The sequence below is a fragment of the Micrasema longulum genome, unplaced genomic scaffold, assembly GCF_059751315.1.
Source record: "Micrasema longulum isolate JH-2025_06_02 unplaced genomic scaffold, ASM5975131v1 h1tg000271l, whole genome shotgun sequence".
NCBI lineage: Eukaryota > Metazoa > Arthropoda > Insecta > Trichoptera > Brachycentridae > Micrasema > Micrasema longulum.
In genome coordinates, this window is record NW_028277475.1 from 731,849 (window position 1) to 752,408 (window position 20,560).

At 35.8% G+C, this 20,560-nt stretch overlaps 2 protein-coding genes across 5 annotated transcripts in view; one reads left to right on the top strand and one right to left on the bottom strand.

Annotated features, from left to right (window-relative positions):
* Positions 1 to 15,064, top strand: part of alpha-Spec (alpha spectrin) — a 78,822-nt gene extending 63,758 nt beyond the window's left edge. For 2 of the 4 annotated variants that reach the window (XM_088224182.1, XM_088224184.1), the window contains 13 exons: positions 606 to 735; positions 1,235 to 1,422; positions 2,388 to 2,592; positions 4,013 to 4,217; positions 4,378 to 4,498; positions 5,385 to 5,604; positions 6,687 to 6,834; positions 7,463 to 7,577; positions 8,632 to 8,655; positions 10,403 to 10,665; positions 10,848 to 11,018; positions 12,081 to 12,247; positions 13,412 to 15,064. In XM_088224182.1, coding sequence (XP_088080308.1) covers positions 606 to 735; positions 1,235 to 1,422; positions 2,388 to 2,592; positions 4,013 to 4,217; positions 4,378 to 4,498; positions 5,385 to 5,604; positions 6,687 to 6,834; positions 7,463 to 7,577; positions 8,632 to 8,655; positions 10,403 to 10,665; positions 10,848 to 11,018; positions 12,081 to 12,247; positions 13,412 to 13,540 — 2,086 coding nt within the window. In that variant the 3' untranslated portion in view covers positions 13,541 to 15,064. The remainder of the gene's footprint in view (positions 1 to 605; positions 736 to 1,234; positions 1,423 to 2,387; positions 2,593 to 4,012; positions 4,218 to 4,377; positions 4,499 to 5,384; positions 5,605 to 6,686; positions 6,835 to 7,462; positions 7,578 to 8,631; positions 8,656 to 10,402; positions 10,666 to 10,847; positions 11,019 to 12,080; positions 12,248 to 13,411) is intronic. The other 2 variants (XM_088224183.1, XM_088224185.1) reach the window with 1 other exon arrangement.
* An 838-nt stretch (positions 15,065 to 15,902) lies between these two features.
* Positions 15,903 to 20,334, bottom strand: LOC148283009 (cyclin N-terminal domain-containing protein 1-like). Its single transcript, XM_088224186.1, has 4 exons — positions 19,956 to 20,334; positions 18,488 to 18,697; positions 16,891 to 17,044; positions 15,903 to 16,218 (listed from the first exon to the last, which is right to left on the bottom strand). The coding sequence occupies exons 1-4, from the start codon at positions 20,266 to 20,268 to the stop codon at positions 16,023 to 16,025; spliced, it is 873 nt and encodes a 290-aa protein (XP_088080312.1). The 5' UTR covers positions 20,269 to 20,334; the 3' UTR covers positions 15,903 to 16,022.
* Between the last annotated feature and the right edge of the window lie 226 nt (positions 20,335 to 20,560).

Sequence of the window (20,560 nt, forward strand, 5' to 3'; positions counted from 1 at the left end):
GTTCTTTTATATGTTGATGTGCCATGTATTTTTTAATGGTGTTTTGGTTCTGTTTAGTACAAATGATAGTATGTATGTTGTTAAACTGTTATGCATATATTTGTCCCAACTCAACACAGGACTTCAATTCCATTGAGTTGGGATTTGTGTCTCAGTAAATGTTACATAAATATATTGTGAATAAAATAAATACATAAATGACTAAAATTTATTAATAAAACACTTCAAAACAATCTTAAGTGGTTCATAAAAATATGTTAATTTATAAAAACAGGGAGGTTCAAGATTATAAAAAATAGATACAAATAATTTTGCAACAGCCGTTATAGATGTATCTAAAGCATCTCTGTTTAAATTGTGTCTTAAGAAACATTTCTTATTTCTTCCAACAATTCTCACCTTTTATTTTATCTTATTAAGACTGGTATCACATCATTTATTTATGTGCGCAAATTTGTAAGTTCATCTATTTTATTTTGTTTATTTATGTACTTAAAAAATAACGCAATGAAATTTCCATTTGGCAATTAGCCCGCCAATGTATGAATAAAATGTACAAAGTGTTATATAAATAATTCAAATTAAATGTGTTATTTGTTCTCCAGGGAGAAGAAGTTGCTGGTAGGATCCGACGACTACGGGCGCGACCTCACCGGTGTACAGAACCTGAAGAAGAAACACAAAAGGTTGGAGACTGAACTGGCCTCACACGAACCCGCCATTCAGGCTGTTCAGGTAACCGATCGTAAACAAACTACTGTTCATAATTACCAACTAAACTGAACCGACAAATCTTCAAATCCTGTATTCAAATTTTTTTAAATCGTTGATATAACTGATTTTTTAAATACTCGTTTATCAAAAAAATTAAGTTCACGCTGGCTGAATCATACTGGGCAGTACATTGATATAAAAAATCCCTAAAAAAATGCAGAGCCCAGCATTAGCAGAACTCTACAAAACTTTTTAAATCATTTTATTAATATGAAACTGTTATTGTAGCTATTTAAAAAATATATGTACAAAGTCCTCCTCAAAAATAAAAGGTGCTAAGCTGATTTTCACATGGTTTACCACCATGTTTACCATGGGTTTTTATACCTTGGTTTTCTAATGAGAAAAGTCAGGCTAGATTAATATGTTAAATTTAATCACTTTTAAATAATACTGTTTACCTATAATTTTTAGTGTTCCTTACATTGCGGTAAACCGTAAATTGATTGTATGTCTGCAGGAGGCCGGAGAGAAGCTGATGGACGTGTCCAACCTCGGTGTGCCGGAGATAGAGCAGCGCCTCAAGGCCCTCAACCAGGCCTGGGCGGAGCTCAAGGGGCTCGCGCACACGCGCGGAAACAAGCTGGACCAGAGCAACACTTATCAGCAGTTCCTGGCCAAGGTGGAGGAGGAGGAGGCCTGGATCAGGTACTGCCACTCCCCCCGCATTCTGATGATGTGATGCCCTATACGTTTATTTGCCCCACATTTGTAGCCCGATTCTTCAAAGACCCACCTACGCTTACTCTGTTACATCCAATAGCTTAGCTTGGGCAGCATAACCCTTTAAATGCCAATCTATTTTATATGGAATTTGTGAAAAATCCTAAGAATGAGGGTCATTGCGTAGATATGTTGTGACAGGTCCCCGTAAATTAGTTCTCATCCTCCAAGCTCAGGTTTCTAAAGAGCCTGGCTACCGAGTCTAGGGCGAGTGTTCTCATATTGCTAAATCTCCCCCTTCAAGCCCAGATTCTTAAAGTACAAACAAACCATCACGCCGTTTCCCCGTAGGGGTAGGCAGAGAGGATAGAACGCCACATCACTATATCTAGGGATACAGACCTCGCTTCCTCTACATTCATACATCTTCGATTATTCCTACTTTTGACATGTCCATCTTCAAGTATTTTAAGGACTTGATCGTGCCATGTCTTTCTCGGTCTTCCTCGTTTTCTGCATCCATCTACATTCCCATTGTAGATCCTTTGAGCCGTTCTTTCGCTGTCCATTCGCTCTACATGTCCAAACCAGGGCAGCACCCCTTTCTTGATTCTGTCGATAATGCATGTCTCAGCCTTACACACTTCACGGATTTCGACATTTGTGCACCTATCATACATTCTTAAAGTATTGGACTATAAAAGGGGTGAGTGCTCTAACGTCCTCAGGTTTAACCCGTGGTTCCCCGAGGATGTGTATAGGTGTTTCATCATCTGCACTGCAGAACCTACGATTCATTCTAGCGCGGTGTTTATTCAATCTCCAGTGCCGTGTAAGGGCTCTAGTGATAACCCTCATCAGGTTGAAAGCGAGCCTTTGCGAGTACCCTTTAGTAGTTCCTTCGTGTGTTGTCTTTCATACGAATGATAGTGATTGATCATATTTTCTAGTGAGAAACAGCAGCTGTTATCAGTGGAGGATTACGGAGATACCATGGCCGCTGTCCAGGGTCTGCTGAAGAAGCACGACGCATTCGAGACGGAGTTGGCTGCGCACCGCGACCGCTGCTCCGAGATCTGCAGCACCGGTTCCAATCTGGTCTCCCAAGGAAACCATCACGCCGACAGCATCCAGCATCGCTGCCAGCAACTGCAGGTTAATTTTTAACTAAAAACTATTTTGTTTTTCTAGTAAATTACAATCAAATACTAATATAGTTTTTTGACAAAATTAATTGAATTGTTGGCATATTTACGTTCATAGATGTCAAATAAAAATTAAAGCAGTCACCTCAAAACGAAATTATTAATATAAAATAAATAAATACTATTTTGTATAAAATTATTTTCTATTTTCTATTTCTATTATTTTGTTTAAAAAACAGCCTTTAAGCGTTCATTAGTAAAAATAAAAAACAAAAAATATTAGAAACTTAATGATAAATACTTCTAAGCATTGTGATTCGACTGACCTGAAAAAATGATTTAAATTTATTTCAACAGAGAGGGAAAAAGTTTTCGAGAAGGGAATATGGAAGTCTAGGCATTTACAGGGCTTATGACCTGTCATTGGCTGGTTTAAGTGGCCACTTTACACACTGTGTAACATTCACCATTCTGCCCATGTTTGAACATCCACATTTCCTCAACTCTTCCATCTGTTGACTTTTGTGAAGTGAAAGAGCTGAAACCTTTATCACGTGGGTGAGATTCATCCGGCTGAACCAAATCACCTACTAGGCAACGCCTGGAAACAATTTTCCAATTTTTATACTTCTTCTTTTACCAGGTAGTAATTCAACAATGTTTGATTATGTCCAAATGCTTGCAGACTGGCTGGATTTCCTCCCTAGGGAGTTGTTCATATTTAGTTGTTCATATTTAAACTTTTTCCCTCTCTGTTGAAATAAATCTAAATGTGAACAACTCCCTAGGGAGGAAATCCAGCCAGTCTGCAAGCATTTGGTTTAAATATTAAATATGGTTTAAATATGAACAACTAAATATGAACAACTCCCTAGGGAGGAAATCCAGCCAGTCTGCAAGCATTTGGACATAATCAAACATTGTTGAAAAAATGATGCTTACATAGCTGGCATCGATTACAGTGATTTAGCTATGTAACAATTACATAGAAAAATCACTGTAATCAATGCATATAAAATTGTAAACGATGCTTGTAATTATTTGTTACACAGTAAAATGACTATAATCGACGCAACTTTTTGTTACACAGCTAAATCACTGTAATCAATACCAGCATGGGGTACCCCAGTAAGAATAAATACCTATCGAGTTTTATATATTTATTACAATATTTTGAGTTTGTCCAAATGTTTGTAGACAAAATACTGTATTTTACTGATTTTACCGGAGTCATTAAGATTGGAAGAAATATGGATGTTCAAATAGAGACAAAATGGTAAATGTTACACAGTGTGTAAAGTGGCCACATAAACCAGCCAATTTCAAGTCATAAGCCCTGTAAATGCCTAGACTTCCATATTCCATTCTCTAAGATGTTCTCCATGCCTGTTATAATTTATTCATATGTATTTATATTTAAATGTACACAGGGCAAGCTTGAGCAGCTGTCAGGACTGGGCGCCGCTCGCAAAGCCGCGCTGGTGGACAACTCCGCCTACCTACAGTTCATGTGGAAGGCCGACGTGGTCGAGTCTTGGATCGCCGATAAGGAGACCCACGTGCGCAGCGAGGAGTTCGGCCGGGACCTGTCCACCGTGCAGACGCTGCTCACCAAGCAAGACACCTTCGATGCGGGTAGGCAACTCCGTATTTGGGTGCGATTGAAATAAAATAACGACCCCGAGACAATCGAGGATAGTTCTAAAAAAAATCATAATTGACCTATCAGGGAATGCTTTAAAATTTTCCATTTTAAAAAGTCTACTATTAAGAACAATTTATTTCCTCTATGTAGGATTGGCTGCTTTCGAGCACGAGGGTATCCAGAACATCACGGCCTTGAAGGACCAACTGGTGGCCGCTAACCATGACCAAACTCCGGCCATCAAAAAACGCCACCAGGATGTTATCACCAGGTTACTATTTATTATTGTATAACTATAACGAATACAATGGGATCTCTTTCACAAACTTTTATATTCAACCAGTATAGTGGAATATTGTAGCAGTCAAACCAGCTTTATTTATTTAATAAACTCTTACAATATACAGCTAAAAGTACATAAAGCATTATAGAAAATAACATCAAATAATAATATTACACTAAACTTGTAACTCATTCTACAAAAAAAAGGAAATAAAGTGGAGATGAATAGAGAAACACATTAAAAAGGGGAGAATTGAGGGGATGGCCATTCAATGGATTGGATAGCTAATTTGATTGCAGCAGGAGTGGTGTGGAGTAAGTCCAACAGCTCGGCATAATTATTAGCTGCTCTGTGGATGCTCACTGGGGGAGGGGAGAATGGTGGGTGAAGTTTGTCCTATTGTACTCGCACTGGAACATGTGTTGGAGTCTTTAAGATAATAATATGAGCCCATTGCAGGTTAAGTGATGAGAACTACTATTTTTACCCCTCATAGGACAGCGGCAAATATTTATACCACTTTTTAAAAGGTCGTTTTCTTTGTCAATAATATTCATCTAAAATTAACTTTATGTATGTGTCTCAACACTTATGTAAACGGTGACATTTTCATTTGAATTGAAACTTGTTGCGTTCGTTACAACAAAAACAAATAAAAGCGGCGTGCATTTTTGATACTGGCAATTTGCGCATACGACTTTGCAATGTTTGAACTGTTCAAGCATGTCAAGTGGCAAATATGCATCCGGCTTTTATTTGTTTTCTTCACAACTACATAGGTACAAACCATTCATTTTGAATGAATATTAACAAACCAAAGTACTTTTAAATTCTTGACTTTAAGATCAGAACAGAAAGTGTATTCACTGTGTAGGTGGCAGAAGCTGTTGGGCGACTCGGACGAGCGCAAGAAGCGCCTGCTGCAGCTACAGGAGCAGTTCCGGCAGATCGAGGACCTCTACTTGACCTTCGCCAAGAAGGCATCCGCCTTCAACTCCTGGTTCGAGAATGCCGAGGAGGACCTCACCGACCCGGTCCGCTGTAACTCCATCGAGGAGATTCGCGCGCTGCGAGAAGCCCATGCCCAGTTCCAGGTAGATTATTTCTATATTCTTCTATATTCTATATTCTATTTCACTCTATTATAAACTTTTTAGTCTTGAAATCTCATATTGTCGTTTTTTTTTTATTGAATATCTTTCACCGTACAAAGTAGCATCTATCTTCATCTTCATCCTTTGAACTAAGAAATTACTGGCAGAAAAGAGGTAAAACCTCTGAGTAATAATGCGCCAATCACGCATTATTACTCTGAGGGTAAAACACATTTTTCAAAGAAAATGCATATTCCTTGGAATACAGCAAAGGTCGGTTAGTGGTCAGTAGTACAGTAGTTCGAATAAAACACTATATTATATACCTTACAAAAAAAATATTGGGCTTTAAAAAACTTCTCCCAAGTTTCAAACAAAATTACTGATTTATGAAGTTTTTATTATCTCCTGTAAAGGTATTATTTAGTGACGTACGTTTTATTCAAATTAAGGTGACAATATTGTCTTATTTTCTTACTCAGATAACATGATACAGTCAACAGGTACAGTCTATCTTGAAGAATTCCTGGGTCGGGGTGTGAATCCAGTCCAAAATAGTCATTTTCAAGTCAAATCGTCAAAAAAGTAATAAAATATATTAATAAGCCAGCACGTTAGACACACAATCAAAATTCCACGAGATAAATTGTCATTTGTCACCCGACCCGGGAATTATGCCTCTTTTTATTGGCATTGTCCAATGTCTTAGCCAGTAATAAATAAAAACAAAAGAAATATTGTTTTATATTATAATTTGTAGCTACCTTTAAGCTAAAAAATCTTCACAAATATTTTTTACGAAGTGAGGATGCTATCCAAAATGTTTTTCTATAAATGTATTTTAGACATTAAGCGATGCAAACCATTATATGGCCGAATTTCTCTACACATTTTGAAATACACTTACATTATTTTGCCAATTTTTGAAATAGGTGCACAGTTTTCTTAGAATAACCCGAATGACTGTTACGGCAAAGCTCCGTGACATCATAAGTTAAAATGAATGGATTAAAAAATATATGTTTACTGTGTTAATGGATCGGCATTAGTTAGTTAATTTTAATTATCGTGTAACGTTGCAGGCTTCTCTGTCGTCCGCCCAAGCAGACTTCGAGGCTCTGGCCGCCCTGGACCAGAAGATCAAGTCCTTCAACGTGGGCCCTAACCCCTACACTTGGTTCACTATGGAGGCACTCGAGGACACCTGGAGGAACCTCAAGAAGATAATTGGTAATTATCATTACAATTATTATTAATTATTTATTATTATATTATACACTTATACAAAGTTGATACATTTGACAAAGTTGCGAAAGACATCGAAGATAAATCAAGGTAGTAGACATAGTTAAAATATAGTGAAAAACGTAGAATAGTACATAGTATAAAAATGTAGTAAAAGACAAAAAACACATTTAAAAACCCAGTAAAATATGTAGTAAAAATAAAATACATAGTAAGAAAAATAGTAAAAAACAAAGTAGAAAGAAATATAAATGAATAGCGCAAAATATATTTTTAAAAAACATAGTAAAATTTGCAGTAAAAAGAAAAAACATAGTAAAAACAGAGTAAAAAGTAATGAGGATCTCCAAAAATTCAATCAGTCAAAAAAGTACAAATACATCATTACAATTCAAATAAGAACATGTGTTAACCATCAACCCGAGGGGTTTCCAGGACTCTCTGCGATTAATTTCACCGAGGAAAGTCAATAACTTCTTTAGCTTGTGGCTAATTATCCGAATGATTCCCCGATCCACCGCCTTCACTTATTATTTACCCAAATATTTCAATCTAAGACCATCTGCCAAGCTCAATACCACGTACTATGGACATTCCGTATTTTTGTGCACAGGGGAACGAGACGTAGAACTGACAAAGGAAGCACACCGCCAAGAAGAGAACGACAAACTTCGCAAGGAGTTTGCTAAACACGCCAACACCTTCCACCTCTGGCTCACCGAAACCCGGTTAGTGATACTTATGGTTTACTATTGGCCATCAGACCTCTTCATCTTTCACAAAATGTTAAAATTGGTTCAATAATGGCCATATTACACAAATAAGAAAACCGAACCACAAATTGTTTAGAAATCTGAGCTAATGAGAAATCTCGTTGCTAATTTTGCAAATTTTTATTTCATGTATTGTGCAGTTCATTTCTGTGTTTTAAATTAGTCTATGGACATACGCAATAAATATGAGTTAAGCGCGAAATACTGGGCGTAGACATGTGCAGTTTCTGAATTGTTAAGTTTATTATTGATTTTGAAAATGTGTGTACGAGGGTTATTTGATATGCTTCTCCCCTGACCTATTTCGAAGTGGATGAGAAAAAGTTTTTGTACCTAATTTTTCATCGCAGTCCCCCTGGACTTGTATGCTTTTCTTCCAGCGATGCTCCCAACATTTTCATAGCTTCCTGGTAAAACATTATTGTCCGACCCCTGCCAACCACTCATCTGCACGGTACACAACCTCATTGTCGTCCAAAAATGTATTTCCATGCAAATGTTGCTTGAGTTTTGGGAATAGCCAGTTACTGGCTACTGTAGTCACTGGGGGGGCTAGGTCAGGAAAATATAGGGGGTGTTACACCAATTTAAATCCAGCTACGTGAATAGCAGCCATTGACTCGTAACTCCTTGTGTGCTGGGTCATTGTCCTAATGAAACAACCCTTCCCAGTGCAGTGGGTCAGCGGCCAGGCATATTAGGCTACATAATGCATACACATCAGCCCGATAGGTCAACTCGAAGCAGGTCAGGGACAGAACATCTCAATTGACTATTGTTAAGATTTCGGTCATTTGAAAAAGTGTCATGCCATCATTTGTATGTGCGAGCAGAGGGATTAAAATTAGGACCTGTTTGATCATCGTCATACGAGGTTTGCGATAATATGTCAAAGTAAAAATCTGATGTAATAATATACAGCAAAACAATGATTGCATATTAGTATTAAAATAAATTTTAACATTTTGCGAATAAATCTTAATATATTTAAATAAATTTTTGGATGCAGGTATCGTATTCTAGGATGGGACGGGTGAATGAATTTTCATTATATAAGAGTGTTGCTCGAAACTGATTGGCCTTCGTACTTGCTTTACCTATAAAATGAAATATATACATGCTAAATCGGTGGTCGTCAGGTGGCAGAAGAGACCGTCTGTATTTTTTTCAAAAGTTTTAATCAATATTTTAGTAATATACATAAATAAAATAATAATAATAAGAACAGCATCATTTAGAATGGTAATTTACTATTGAAAAGCAACACAAACATGTTTTTAGTTCGTGGATTAAAGTCTTGAAATTGTGTCATATTTCAGCTCTACTGAACATTTTTGAAAATTACAGGGTCCCTCTGCCATCTGACTACCGAAATGTTTCACGTTTTAATTGATTTATTAATCTGCATGACATTGGAAGCTTTATCTCTATTTATTTATATTCTTTAATAAAACTAGACTTTTTCTAATATTTGAATACATTCTGCTTTTTAGCTCTAAGGGTCGGTTTTATAAACATTTGATCAAATTTACAGAAGTGCTACAATCCGTTAACCGTTCGTAATGACGGTTGTGTGTTGTATAAGCCAATTATGTATACAGACGGTCTCTGGTAAGCATTTTGAGCAAATGTCAAATTCTAGCAGCAATTTCTATGTTTTTTTTATGATTGTTTATGATATAAGACTATCGAAATTCTAATTTCATAGGTCTCAGCGTTAGTATGTGGCGTCTTTAATTTTTTTTAAAAACATTTTTTGCACTATATTATTAAATATTGTGCTCCAAATAAATCCCATTAAAATATTTTTTAATGTTTTATGAATAGGTTCTGTTAAAATGTTGAATAATGTCAATAATACTATTTCAACGTGAAAAACATTTTCTTAATCATGTTTTACTAATGTTTGCAAAAATCCATCACATTAAGATTTGATAAAATATAAATAAATGTCAAAAGAATGAAAACATAAGATCAAATAAATTAAATTAAATTGTAAAAAATATAGGTATCCCGTGGATTTAAATCCATTAATTCCAATATAATATATATTATGTAGTATGAAAATATGTAAGATTGCTGGTAAGTCAAAGACGTTAGGTATATTTGTTTTGTTGTTTGCATATGTAACACTTCTGTTATAAAAATATAATATATCAGCTAGTACATTTACCAAATATTAGTTTAAACGCTTACTTATGGATGTTTATTTAACTGACCCTCGATTAATTTTAATTGCGTTTTCTTTCAATTAAAATCATTAAAACCAAAAAAAGGAAAATTAAGCAATTTTTTTTTTCAAGTTTTTTGTTTTAATATTTTTTTTAGTGTGATATTTTTTACCAACGAAGCTTTGTGATTTGTGATGCTTGTGTTTTCTCGATATAGTAAAAAGTTCATATATCCTGATAATTATATTATTAAATACATCAATTTTTCCCCTTCATAATCTAAGAAAAAGTACATCTAAAATATATATTATTTTTTTTACCCTATAATTGTGTAACAATTTTAAAAGAGTAAAAACTATGAATGATGAATTAAAGCAAAGATCATTTCAAATCATTAATAACAGGTATATCCTGAATAAAAGGTCAGTTTGTATTTTTTCCCATCACAGCGCTGCGATAACAGTTTCGCGCCTGCGTGGTACTTATCCTGACCTATTAGGAAAGTGTTATTAGGCCCCCACAAAAAGGGTCTAAATCGCAGGCGTTGTGTTAATATCTAGGTTACTCTCGAGACAGTATAGTGTAGAGTATAATGGTGCGGTTGTACAGGACCTCCATGATGGAGGGGAGCGGGTCCCTGGAGCAGCAGCTGGAGGCGCTGCGGCGCGCGGCGGGCGAGGTGCGCGCGCGGCGCGGGGACCTGCGGCGCCTGGAGGAGCTGGGCGCGGCGCTCGAGGGCCACCTCATCCTGGACAACCGCTACACGGAGCACAGCACCGTGGGGCTGGCTCAGCAGTGGGACCAGCTGGACCAGCTCGGCATGCGCATGCAGCACAACCTCGAGCAGCAGATACAGGCGCGCAACCAGAGCGGTGAGTCATAACATGCCATCTTAACATCACTTTACAGACATTTTAATTGTTGGTTTTTCTTTCCTTTACAATAAAATACAAAATAAAACATGCTCACACATTTATTGTCCCTGGGATAATTTACCTCATAGTAGCTAGAAAGAGCGCACAGGTACTAATATTCAATGTGCATCCTCCATTAGGTGTGAGCGAGGATGCCCTGAAGGAGTTCTCCATGATGTTCAAGCACTTCGACAAGGACAAGTCTGGGCGCCTCAACCACCAAGAGTTCAAGTCCTGCCTCCGCGCCCTCGGCTACGACCTGCCGATGGTTGAGGAGGGCCAGCCTGACCCGGAATTTGACGCTATTCTCGGTAATTACCAACACTTATTATTTTTGTCATACTAACAGAAAGGGAAAACATTTTTGAGAAGGTAATATGGAAGTCTAGGCACTTATAAGGCTTACTGGCCGATTTAAATGGCCACTTTACACACTATGTGACATTCACCACACTAGCTATGTTTAAACATTCACATTCTCTTAACCCTTCCGTCTGTTGACTTCTGTAAAGTAAAAGAGCTGAAACATTTATTATTGATGTGGGTGAGATTCTTCTTCTTCGTGCTTTCTATAGATCCTATGGATCTGTTTGGCCGCTGTTTTCTCTCGGGACGCCAACTGCCAGCTATCGCGTCACCTCTTCGGGGGTCTGCCTGGGAGTTTTCTTCCTTCGGGGTTCCCTTGAAGTGCGATACGTGGAAGTCTGTCCTCGCCATTCTGTTGACATGTTCATTCCAGTACTGCCTTCGTTGTCTTCGCCATCTTACAATATCTTCCGTACAGCATGTGCTCCGAATATCAGTGGTTTTCCCTCTCCATCGCAATAAACTTCAATCGTAATAACTCCCTTTGGAGTGAAATACAGCCTTGTCTAGGAACATTTGAATAAACCTAAAATATTGTAGACCATTTAACACGTGTCTTTCACTTAAGAAATGACGACAATATCCATCAGTCCAAAAGACACTGGTATTAAAAAAAACAGCTATAGCCTACACGAAACAAAGTAATTGGATGTTAGAAAAAGATATTGTGTTCCTTTAAAAAGCAGTTGGCAACAAAAGTGTCCCAATATGTTAGTCAAATAAGATTTATTTCAAACCATTAACTACAGTCCAATTGGAAGTGAAATATGAAAAAAAAAATAATAAGAAAGTTATGATGAGTGGATCCTATTGGAAAAAAGCATATGTGAATGTGTTAAATGAAAATAATTTAAAATATCAGGCTTGTATACAAAATTGGCTAAAATTTCATAGCAAAATTCTTTGCTGTTAATGCAATTTCTCCACTCAAACAAATGAAGTTAATTCACTTCCATGTATACATAATAAGTGCAACGCATTGTAATGGAATTTGTCTCTCGCGGCAGACGTTGTGGACCCCAACAGAGATGGGCAGGTGTCCCTACAGGAGTACATGGCCTTCATGATCTCCAAGGAGACGGAGAATGTCCAGTCTTCCGAGGAGATAGAGAACGCCTTCAAAGCCATCACCGCAGCAGACCGCCCCTACGTCACCAAAGAGGAATTATATGCCGTAAGTCTGCACTTAAATTATATTGTCAAGTTTCCATTAGAAACGACCTCATCGTATTTGTACGACCCAGAAACACAATTTTAACATTGTGCAACCAAAAATTGTGAATATATTTTTGCTATCAAATCAATTTTTTATTAAAAAAAAAAAATGCATTGTTACAATTTACCCAATGAATGAGAATCGAGTTAGGGTAGAGTGGGTTTCGAACCTCTGACCTCTGATCCACGATTCAGTGACACCACGGGACCATTCAACGGGACATTTCAATTACTTTTCTTCACTTTACCCCTTTCCATATAATATGGAATGGTGCTATTGGGCACACAATGATGGCTGGTATTGGTACTCAAACTGCAGCTTGATTATTTGTTACATTCATGTATTGAGGAAGTTCAGTGGTACGGAAAATTGTACAGTAAAGTTTCTTGAAAATGCATTAAAAAAAAAACAAACTACTTTGAATGACATCACTTCTTCCAAATCAACCAATGATGTGTTGTTATGGATTTTTGGTATACGGGAGAAAGCCAATTCACCAATCACCAGAACTCACCGAAGAGAATTTGTGATGTCACACGCGGAGTAATTACTAAACGTTAAAAAATCATAGTGCTGATAATTGAATTAAAAAATTTTTCGGCTTAGTTTGATAATCAACAAACAATAACAAATTATTTATTTATTTTTAAATCACTGAAATTCCTAATTTCGATGAAAACATTGTTTGGATTATAATACACCTTTTGATCAATTTTGTAATAATTTTGAGAATTGAACCCGGAACATTCCCGGGCTGGTATTCCAAACACATTGTAGCGCGCTAAAATGCGTGTTTAGTACGTAAAAATGTGCTATACCGTGCTATAATTGCGTTCGGAATACCAGCCCTGAGATAGTCGATCATTACACAAATATAAAAATTACAGCACAAACAACAAAAAGGTGTTTGGTATCTGATGATGATAATAAATTGTAACATTTATTGTGGGAAATACAGATTTCTATATTTAAATTTTACTTTAAAAAAAAGTTTTAAAATTCTTTTCTTTTTCGATTAATTCATTGATCAATGTAGTATTAGTCATAGTTTTCCAATAAGTAAAAAAAAAAAAATTAAAACATTTACATAATATTTCATACAAATGTTCGCAATATTTTCAGAACCTCACAAAAGACATGGCGGACTACTGCGTCGTCCGGATGAAGTCATACGTGGAACCCAAGACGGAGCGACCCATTGCGGGGGCCCTCGACTATATCGAGTTCACACGAACACTCTTCCAGAATTAATCTGCCTCCCACACAATCACTTCACACAACAACAAACTAGCGTACTTTTACCATCAAAAAAACAAACAGCTTTTGCCAATAATTCCTATATAGGGTATAATAGAACAATCTTATCTGTATGTACAGTTGAGGAGGGCTCCACCGTTGATTGCTCCAATTTCCATAAACTTAAACAAAATGTACTCGTAACCAGTGTATTGAATAAGAAAGATTACATTTTAAGAAAGTCATGTCCATGCTTCTAATTAAACAGAATCTTAAAATGGCATTGTTAGTTCCATTTTTATTCATTCAAGACATAAGTTTGTCAATGTTTTTCTCAAGTCTTTGAAATATGTTTCGACGCGTCTTGTTGCCAATACAGTTTGAAGTGATTTATTAGACTTATAATTAGTAAGTTTTAAATAATTCACAGATAACATTAGCGAGATGGCTCCACTAAGCTTATTTTACGAGGCTTTTCTGCAAAACCCTTTTCCCATTTGGCTGCTACGTCGGTGTATCTGTCTGTGTGTCGAGTAACATATATTATATTATCGAGTATTGCAAGCGTATGCCAACACTATTTATTTACTAATTTACAATAAATATTTATTTTAATGAATGAATGTTATATTCAGATAAATATCTTTTAGTTGTTGATTGCGCATTATTATAATAACAAGTTTTCCATTATTATAGTATGTCTGATGATTTTACACATAATGCAAATTGAGTGATCTATTTCCAATATCTGCCATCACCACCAACAGGAAATAAACTCCCTTAACCTTTGTGTGAGTCTACATAAAATACAAGACTCTAAATTATTAAACAGTGTACTTTTGCTTAATGTAACACGACGTTACAGCACCGTTTCCAGTGGGATTTTCTAGCACACCGTTTAAGGAGTTAATGGTTTTTATGCTTTAAAATTTAAACTGTATAAACTCTTAAATAATTTGTTCCGAAAATACAAACTCTTATATATAAATCGTCACATACAGAGATGGTGGATATTAAAAATAGAAGACTCAAAATTTGTATGATTTTCTCGCATTTATTTCACTATCGGATGTACACTCGCCATGAAGTTTCAACACTCGGGCACCATATAATATTCCACGAGGCATACATTTTTATTATATTGCAATATATCTCTGTTCAATGTATTGGAATCGCCTTAATTCTAAACTGTAATTTAGAAATGTAAGTAAATTTTTAATTTTTGGTACTCGCATTTTTAATTAGACCTAAGTTCACACGCAAAAGAATTTTATCCTTAAAGATTTTATAAATTGTTCAATTCTCAATTATACTATTTACCTTTGTTTTATTTCGCCCGTTGCGTCGGATGGAAATGAGTGTGTTGGCAGTTTCAAAACGACTTCGCACTCACTCACTCACTATTGAAATGCCGGTAGATTCATTTTCATGAAAACGCAACTGTATATCATCTATAAAAATATATTATATGGCTTAATATTTTGTGTATCATTCAAAAGCTTTATATTTGTCTTTGAAAAAATATATATTTAGATTCAATACCTGTTTTTTACTTACCTAACCTTATTCTTTACCACAAGTATTTTTCTAACCGCACCAGACAGTTTTACTTGGGGAATGTGCTGACTTCCAATTGAATTCAATAAATGTAGGTTTTAGTTGCGCAAATCCACTTTCATGGTAAAATATTGTATCGCTTGTATAAAATAACACGTAAAGCATGCAGAATTACGTTTATGCGTATACAGAATTTTAAATTAATGTTTTCATACTGACTTTGAAACAAAATAAAACCTCGATATAAATGTAAGCATCATCATCATCGTTCCCCCTATTTGCACCCAGTGGTGCATAGGGAACCGAATTTGTATATTAAATGCGGCGTATCTCGATCATCTGTTGCATGAAGGTAAGGTGATCAGTCTTACGCTTCGGGTGTCAGTCTGAGAACAATGAAATATTGCAGTGAAGAATTACTATTAAAATAAATATTTTGCATCCATCCTGTCAGGAGTCAAACCTAGGACCTCGAGCACGGTAGGCGAACACGCGGACTTATCCCCACTCGATTTCCTTTTTCAGGATTTTTACCGGAGAGTAGCAATCAAGTAGAAAATACCCGCCCTGGGTTCTGGTTCTATTTCACACTCAGAACTGTATTCTTTCTCCGACCAGACACGTGTAAACAATACATATACAATTATTTTGATAGATTTAAATATTTCAACAAATTCACTTTGTAAATCATGAAGCATCGAATTGATTTAACTTTAATTGGCGTTAATAATCTGTTGATTGTTCTTAGAAAATTGTACTGTAGATAAAAAAAATAAAAAAATCATTTGATGGTATGAAGTGCTGTTAAAATGTCAATATGATCGGTTAGAATCTGCAAAGGTTTTAATGCAACTTCTTACTTGACAAAAATGATCACAGAATTAAAGAAAAAAAAATTTAAACATTGTGTAATTTCACTTAAACTTAACTTAAATATTAATTAGGTGAGAATCGTAGACAACACAACATCTACAAACTCCTCGAGAGGGGGCTGAAGTAGACCGGCGTGAGAGGCCACCTTCTGGTAGAGAAAACTCAAGACACAATCCTTTATTCCACTGATGCGACAAGCGACAAGAAAGGAACTGGCTGCTAGTAGTGGCTGGACTTTACTCTTGTTTACCAGAATTGCCACCCTAAAAAAATAAATACTTGTTGCATGAGGCATTGGCAATTTTAAAAAATTGAATCGGAATAAAGAAAGAAAGAAAGATAGATATGGATCAGCATCTGAGTGGTTAGATTTTAAATTGGTAATTTCAGCGAAATCTGAATCTTGCAATTTAAATCATTTTGTGGGGTCATCAAACCCACTATTTTCTTTGATTTACGCATATATGAGGGTAAGCTTGTAAATAAATTTTACTAGTTGTACTTGTTCGCAGAACTGACAAAAAATCTTCGCAATCTGCAGGGATTTTTGTCAAACGACTAGTTATGATTATTTGTTTCTGATTTTGTCTTTTACTTTTTTTTGTAATTTTCACTCAAAAAACTTAACACACACATCATAGCCATCAGATATTACATCAAGTTTCTAAACGTAAACATAGTTTTTCATGCGGCCAAAGGTTTCGGTTAAAAACCAGAAAACTATTTGCGGTCTGCATATTTTTCAAACGAACAAACCATCCACAACCATAGTAAATCGTAATCAGTTAGAGCGGGTCTTTTTAAAAATCTAATTACATACTCGGATTAAATTAATTTCAAATGTTGCTAAGGCTCATAGCATCTCATATTCAGAAATACTTTTAAAGATTTAATCATCCTATATGTCCGGCGATTATAGATAGTTCAATAAGTACCTATTCCTAAGGGCAGCATGCTGTAGGTAAAGCAACTTAAGTACGGCAACACAGAGAGGGTGGATAGTCGGGGGGTGCAGCCCTACAGAGCTCACACACACTTCCAGTAGTTGTTCCAACATGTCTAGGGAACTGTATAGAGGAAGCCGGAATCCTAAATAAAACAAAATGGGTCCTAAACTCAATGTTAAAAAGTAATTGATTCTTAAGTAGTTAATACTTAAAATTTTTTAGATAAGTATTGGATTTAATCGACGTGTCCTACGTAATTATTGTAACAATTGATGCGTTTGAAATGTGGAGTTGGTGTTGTATGTATGTTGAGAATTCAATTCTTAAAGAGCTTAATATTATATCTGAGAGACAATCTACGGTATGCAGTCAGCGGGTTTTGAGTTTCTTTAGTCATACTGCCAGATGAGAGCCATGTAACCAAGAAAAAAACATTATAACGGGAAATGTTCCAGGCAAAAGAAGCAGAGGAAGATCACCTGCTCGTTGGTGTGACTAAGTTAGGGAGAGACCTTTACTCGGTAGAGAAGATTTAAAATGTTTTGTGCTGATTGTAACCGTAGGAGCAATATTTTACAGGAGGATATTTCTTCTTTTCAATTATCAAGGTTATGTTTCAAATATTTATTTTATTGATATCAATAAAAGAAATAGTCAAAACAGAGTTTTATTCTCTAAGTGTATTCCTTCTTAATTTAGAGGAAGAAGTGTTCTCCTGTAAAATATTATTTTTGTCAGTTACGATGTTTTGGCGTGATCGCTTGATATGATATTTATCTACAAACATAAAGACATATATATAAAACAAATCATCAAATCAAATATAGGTACAATTCCTCGCGTAAAAATCGCAAAAGCCCTTTAGCTTTATTGCATAGAACAAAAGCGTTTAGTTTAACAACAAACGTGTGATGGACGGTTTCAGTTTGTGCTTGCAATTCTCAACTGGAGTACATACGGCCCGTCGAATTGCTGTAAACTGTAGTTAACTTCGTGGTTGATAATCATAGAATGGAATGGTCCGTATAGGCGACTCTATTAGCCAGTGGCGTATTATTACTAATTACAATTGAGATAAAAGGTTTTTTTTTTTAAATATGATGAAAAAACTTTATAAGTTCTCTCCTCTGAAGTATGTAATAGAATGCACTTTATGCGGGGCACGTTGTTATTACTGAAAAGCTGGTAGTCACAGTTAAAGTACTCCCCTTCACACTCTGAAAATCATTTAAAAGAGCAAGGGTCTTTCTATTGTTTTCCTATAGTTCAGTATTTTCTTTATTTAAATGGTTTTCAGATCTGTCGTGATATATGGCAGCCCCAACGTGATGGCTAAAACGCTGGCCGTAGCCAGCACAAACGGAGTTTTCCAGATTCAATTCCTGGTGAGATCACAAAATTTAATGTGATTTTTCTGAAGCATGTAAGGTGTGATTGTAACTAATCCATTGTAGTGGTGCAACAAAATGTCAACACATCATTTTAGTACAAAATAATGATGACTTTGTTATATTCAAATATATATAATATATCACTGATGAGTAGATATCTTACTACGTTTCTACATTGAAAATGTTTTAATTACCCATAGTTTTGAATACACGGAACTCCGAGTTAATGACGGACTCCACTTGAAAGTTTTGCCCGGCTTCCTCTAGGAGGGCCCTGATTTGTGAGGTGGTCACCATCTGCCCTGTGAACACAACCTTGGAGGCCAACTGGATACAGGACAGTAGTCGCAGAAACAGTTGGTTGGTAATGTGCGTTCGCACCACACACCAACTCTTGGAGAATCCTACAAAACAATACTACTCTGGGGAGAACGTACTGGGAACATTGTAGTTGATCCACATCTTCCAGAAAAAGGAGTACCGATAAAGTACCGGAATTCATAAACGCACAGAAGTAAATTTTTTTAGGAAATTTAACTATGATTTTGCATCATTGAAAATGAACATCACATGAATGATGTATTTTTTTGCACATAAACCACAGTTTTCATTGTCATTCTCCTTTCCGTACCTATTGGTGCATAGGACACTGCATTGGTACACCAATTGCAGCGCATTTTGATCATTTATTAGTTATTAGAAATATGTGCCAGTCCATGGTTAATGAAATGTTTTGACTTTGTCCAAAGGCTTGCAGACTGGCTGGATTTCCTCCCTAGGGAGTTAATCATATTTCAATTTATTGCAACAGAGAGGGAAAACATTTTTGGGAAGGGAATATGGAAGTCTAGGCATTTACAGGGCTTATGCCCTGTCACTGGCTGGTTGAAGTGGCCACTTTACACACTGTAACCTTCACCATTCTGCTTATGTTTGAACATCCACATTTCCTGAACTCTTTCATTTGTTGACTTTTGTGAAGTAATGAATGAATCTCACCCACATAATAAAAGGTTTCAGCTCTTTTACTTCACAAAAGTCAAACTCTTTTACTTCACAAAAGTCAAACTCTTTTACTTCACAAAAGTCAAACTCTTTTACTTCACAAAAGTCAACAGATGGAAGAGTTGAGGAAATGTGGATGTTCAAACATAGGCAGAATGGTGAGTGTCACAGAGTGTGTCAAGTGGCCACTTCAACGTGTTTAACAGACGGAATTTAATGAACGGCTGTTCTGCCGCTCTGTTCGTGCTGATTTAACTGTTTGGCGGCGACATGAATAAATTGAATTTAATTAGTAATTAAGTTGGATTAAACAACTCTACATCGAAACCAAAAAGAATTTTCTGGAAAATCGAGTTGTGGATCATTGGAATAGTCCTTCCGGAAAGATGATTGCTTGCTGCAAGTTCAATCAATGAGTTCAAAATCCAGTTTATTCGATGATACTAAACAATAAAACAGACCACACACACATATAAAGAGGAAATAAAGGACAGCAATTATTATGGATACAATAAACTATTACATTTAATGAATTTGTTGTTTGCTATTCACTCCCATGGCAAAATATTATTTTGTTTAAATAAAAAAACTATGTACCCACAAGTTTACAGCCGAGACTTACTCTATAAAATAAAAATGTAGTACCTATTTGATTACCTTTTTTATTATTCTGTGTTTCAGCCACGCTCTCAAACAATTCGATAATATGATTCGACATAAAAATATCAAATATATCTACGCTGAGAAAGTACACAGGTAAAGGTTGCTCGAAAACTTCACAAGTATGGAATGCTAGCTCCACAGTATTGGTTTGCATAGTCAGGAATGGCGGTGCAAAATCATTTCGTTTTACATTAGGAATTTCCAACAAATGACTTTTTTGCCAGTGTGGTAACAGGGAATGGCAAATCTGGGAGTTCCAAGTGTGTATTTCGTGAGTTATATCCTGGGGATCATCAACTTTCGACATTTTCAATGCAATATACAGTATTTATTGTTTATCTCAAAGAGAAATTATAAAATAGAACATGTAACAAGTTATTTAAAATCAAATGTTACATAAAAACACTCCGAAGCATTTTATTTTATTTGAAAATTCGAATATTATCAAAATTGTTGCCATTTGAAAAAAATTATCATGAAAAAGTAATATAAAATAGAAATAAATTTGATATTGAAAAAAATCATAAAATTCTCCATAAGACCGGGGTTAGTTAATATTCAGAAAAACACTTCATTTTGTGTGAACAAAGAACATTGTT

Excerpts from the sequence above, each read along its gene's own strand:
- LOC148283009 (XM_088224186.1), bottom strand. The coding sequence starts at position 20,268 with ATGTCGAAAGTTGATGATCCCCAGGATATAACTCACGAAATACACACT. Across the intron at positions 18,698-19,955 it reads AACACAGAATAATAAAAAAG|GATTCTCCAAGAGTTGGTGT; the intron begins GTAATCAAATAG and ends ATTGTTTTGTAG. Across the intron at positions 16,219-16,890 it reads CATGCTGCCCTTAGGAATAG|GGTGGCAATTCTGGTAAACA; the intron begins GTACTTATTGAA and ends TTATTTTTTTAG.